This window comes from Bubalus bubalis, chromosome 6 (genome assembly GCF_019923935.1).
Source record: "Bubalus bubalis isolate 160015118507 breed Murrah chromosome 6, NDDB_SH_1, whole genome shotgun sequence".
NCBI lineage: Eukaryota > Metazoa > Chordata > Mammalia > Artiodactyla > Bovidae > Bubalus > Bubalus bubalis.
In genome coordinates, this window is record NC_059162.1 from 109,707,607 (window position 1) to 109,711,846 (window position 4,240).

Here is a 4,240-nt window from a genome sequence, read left to right on the forward strand (position 1 = left end):
GGAGCGTGAGGCTGCTCAGTTGCAGAACCCAAGGGCAAAGGCTGAAGCCGGAGCTAGAGAGCAGGATGCTGAGCCCTACGGCGGCTGCCTTAAGGATTTAAGCGGCAATGCGGAAGCCACTGACGGCTTTCAGGCTGGAGGGTGGTGATGACACGATCAGATTTTCATTCTGAAAATGTCACTGTGAGGCAAACCGATCGGGGAGACCTAGTGAATGCAGTTAAGAAATTAAACAGGACCTGCAAGGCCGAGTCCAGGCTGCCGGAGGCGGGGGAGGAGGTTTCGGCGCTCGGACCTGCGAGCGGCTCCGCAAGAAACCCAACAGGCCCACGTGGGCCAGGCCGCCCCGCCCCGCCGTGCTGACGCCGCCCGACTCCGCAGTCAGGGCCTGGGCTGGGCGCAGAGCCCGGAAACCCGCACCCCACGCCCCGACCCGCGGGGACGCCCAGGCCAAGGGACCACCTCCCCAGCCCCGAGGGAGCAGCTCCCGCCGCGGAGACCTAGCTACCGGAGCCAGCCGGGCGGGGCGGCGCCTCCAAGGCAGTGAGTCGGGGCCGGATCGGGAGGGTTTGGACCCCAGCCGCAAGGGGTGGGGGTCGTTGCCTCTGCCCAGCTGCCTTTTGCTGGTCGGGGGGGTTGAGGTGGGGGAGGATTAGGGAAAGATGGTCTGGATTCTCTGTCTCCTGGGGATGGTATCCCTTTCCCGCAAGTCTAGGCAGGAAGAGAAGCCGCCTCCGCTCATCCTTACCACCCCCGCCCATCCCCTCACCTCCCACCTTCACCATCCCCGCCCCACCGCACCCACCCCCGACAAATTGCGGATTAGCTTGGAGAGAAGCCTGATGCCAGGGTTCTTGGCTCCCATTTTACCTTCCCTGAGGACCCCTTGATCCTTAGCACCGCCCCCACCTCCTTCCAGCTTGCTTCACGGCCCCGCCCAAGTTTAGAAAAAAAGAAAACATTTGGGTGCGGACGATCTCCGGGCACCTTGCTTAGCGGGATGGAGTCTGTAGGTTTCCAAGGGACTGTCCCTACTGTTGCCCCCAGGACTTCTTCCCAGTACTGTGCTGGATGTGGGGAGCGTCCCTGCCACATTCACTGACGCTCCCCCTTACTCTTACTGATTCCGTTTTTCTAATCCTAGTAATTTATGGTCAGTAGAAACTTGTCAACTTAAATTCAGATTTGGGGAGAAGTCGGTTATTGGGAAGGAAAGAATAATGTGATGTGCCCTCTCTCCAGGGCCTCAGGATGGAGCAAGATAGAGGCAGGGACCTGGGATAGTAATAAACATGAAAGGAAGGGGTGAGGCCAGAAGAGAGGTTTGTCAGTGGGAGAAGGGCTTCCTCACTGGGCAGAGGAGGGAACCCAGCCCAGCTCTTCCAGCCCTGAGCTGTCAGCAGCCCAGATCCAACTGCCCTACTCACTCACTCAGCAAGGAGGTAGTGCCACCTGCTCAGTGCCAGGTTCTGTGCTGGCTCCTGAACATGGTGGAGGTTATAGAGAGGAATTCCATGTCCAGTAGAGGGGCCAGTAGGCTGCTATGACAAGATAGAGGAAATAAAAACATGTTGAATAGATATTTACTGACCATCAACTATGTGCCAGGGACGAGAAACAAACAGGCATAAGACAGCATGTGTCCAAGCAGTGAGGACCCAGAGGAAGGCACAGTTGACTGTGTGTTTGTGTATTTAGGGGCATGGGGAGAACGTCAGGATGGTTTCAGCAAGGTGGGGATATTAGAGCCGAATCTTAGCATACAAAGACTTCCCTGGTGGCTCAGCTGGTAAAGAATCCGCCTGCAGTGCGGGAGACCTGGGTTCCATCCCTGGGTTGGGAAGATCCCCTGGAGAAGGGAAAGGCTGCCCACTCCAGTATTCTGGCCTGGAGAATTCCGTGGACTGTGTAGTCCACAGGGTCGGCTTTCACTTCACTTAGCATACGAAAAGGAATCTGCAGGTGGAGAAGGGAAGAGCTGGGAGGGAAGGGGAGAGGAAGGATATGTTGGGCCAAGGGGATTGTGGGAGGAGAATAATGGTGTGTTCTGAGATCTCTGAGCAGTTTGGGATGGTGGGAGGGGCTGAGAGTGGTAAGAGACAGGTCTGAAGCAGTGAGCAGGGGCCAGAAGAAACACAGCCTCTTAGGCCAGGAAGAGGTTTAGCAGCAGGTTAGAGCAGGAGCCATGACAAATTTACATTTTTAATTAGAGGCAGAGAGGTCAGTGAAAAAGTCATAGCAGTCAGTAATCCAGGTTAGAAATGGCCCACACCAAGAGAAAGGGAGCTGTATGTACATGCGCGTGCATGTGTGAGTGCCCGAAGTTTCCGGTCGGTGTGATTGGAGACTGGGCCTGCTTGGCTGACGACACTGAACAGGGAGCAGGGCAGGCCGTGCAGAATCTGAGGAGCCTGTGGTTGGTTGCAGAATTCAGCAGCAGTTGGATCTGACTCTCTGACAGATCTAAGAGTCACCAACACATGGTAGTTCTTGAACCTCCAGCAGAAGGTGAGGTCATCTGGGGAGAAGTGCCTACAAGGAGAGGACAGCTTGCCTCAGGGCTGAGGGAGAACCCTGTGAGGAGACTGAGAATCGGCAGCAGAGAGGGAAGAGGACAGCCACCAAGGGAGGTGTTAGCAGAGTCAAGGCAAAGGGGCAGCCTGGTGTCTGTTGCTAGGTTCTCTTGACTTCAGGTGCCCTACCCTCGCCTGCTCTGACTCTCTTCTGCTTCCCCTTTACAGACCAGATGTTCGCCATCCAGCCAGGGGTTGCTGAGGGGGCTCAGTTCCTGGGGGGCCCACCTCCTGGAGTATGTCCACCCAAACTTCAACCAGACAGCAACTCCAACTTCATGACGAGTGCCAAGGATGCCAATGAGAATTGGCATGGGATGCCAGGCCAAGTGGAGCCCGTACTAATGAGGAGCTCCTCTGAGTTGCCCTCTGACAACCAGGATTTCCAGGCTCCTGGACTCCCTGAGGGGGAGATCCGCAGCCCCCCGGAGGGGGCAGAGATTCCTGGAGCTGGGCCTGAGAAGACGGGCGGTGCCAGCACAGTCTGCTCCCCGCTGGAGGACAATGGCTATGCCAGCAGCTCCCTGAGTGTTGACAGCCCTAGCCGCAGCCCTGAGTCTGCCTGCGGGACCCCTCCCGGCCCTCCAGACCACCGTCTGCCCTCGGTGGCCCAGGCCGTGCAGCAGCTGCAGGCTCAGGAGCGCTACAAAGAGCAGGAGAAGGAGAAGCACCACGTGCACTTGGTGATGTACCGTCGCCTGGCCCTGCTCCAGTGGATCCGGGGCCTGCAGCACCAGTTGGTTGACCAGCAGGCCCGTCTGCAGGAGAGCTTTGACACCATTCTAGATAACCGGAAGGAGCTTATCCGCTGTCTACAACAGAGGGCAGTACCATCCAGGCCCCAGGACCAAGACTAAAGGTGTCTCTGTACAGGGGTGTGAGGGTTTATGTATATATTTGCAGACATGTGTGTGGTTATGCACAAGCAAGTACAGATCATTTGCTGGCATAAGTGCAGGGAAGCATAAGTGAGTGTGTCAGTGCTAACATGTAGGCACATGTGCACAGGCCACATGTGAATCTGCACCTGTGCATCAGTATGTGTGCTTGTGGACACACAAGCCTATGTGTGACCATGTACATATGTGTATGTATAGTATTTATGTTGTTGTTGTTTAGTTGCTAAGTGGTGTCCTACTTTTTTGTGACCCTGTGGACTGTAGCATACCAGGCTCCTGTGTCCATGGATTTCCCAGGTAAGAATACTGGAGTGGGTTGCCATTTTCTTCTCCGAGGGATCTTCCTGACCCAGGGATTGAGCCTATGTCTCCTGTATTGGCAGGTGAATTCTTTACCATATGAGCCACCAGGGAAGCCCATAGTATATATGTAGGAGGAAATAAATTTGTATATGTATGCATGGATGGGTACCCCATGGTGTGTATCTATGTGTGTGAGTGAAGATAGATATGCAAAAGATGTGTGTTTACATATAAGTGAGTTTGAGTGTGCAGATTTCTGGTGGGTATTTGTGAATGAGCCCTCGTGTGTACAGCCTATGTGTAGGGGTACATGTGTGCATGGGATATGCATATTAGGAGCATGTATGTTCAATTGTATTTGTAGGGCATCCATCCATACCTTATGTTACCCGTGGTCTACACTAGCCTTTTGTCTCCACAGGGTCCCACTGCTCCCTGGAGAAAAGGCTAGCCTGCTCTCATTTA

The 4,240-nt window shown here is 55.0% G+C and overlaps 1 protein-coding gene across 1 annotated transcript; it reads left to right on the forward strand.

Moving 5' to 3' along the window:
- On the forward strand, positions 1–3,773 carry C6H1orf216 (chromosome 6 C1orf216 homolog). The gene is made up of 2 exons (XM_006051559.3): positions 1–543; positions 2,742–3,773. Exon 2 carries the CDS (start codon positions 2,747–2,749, stop codon positions 3,428–3,430), a length of 684 nt encoding a protein of 227 aa, XP_006051621.2. The 5' UTR covers positions 1–543; positions 2,742–2,746; the 3' UTR covers positions 3,431–3,773.
- The last annotated feature ends 467 nt before the right edge of the window (positions 3,774–4,240 follow it).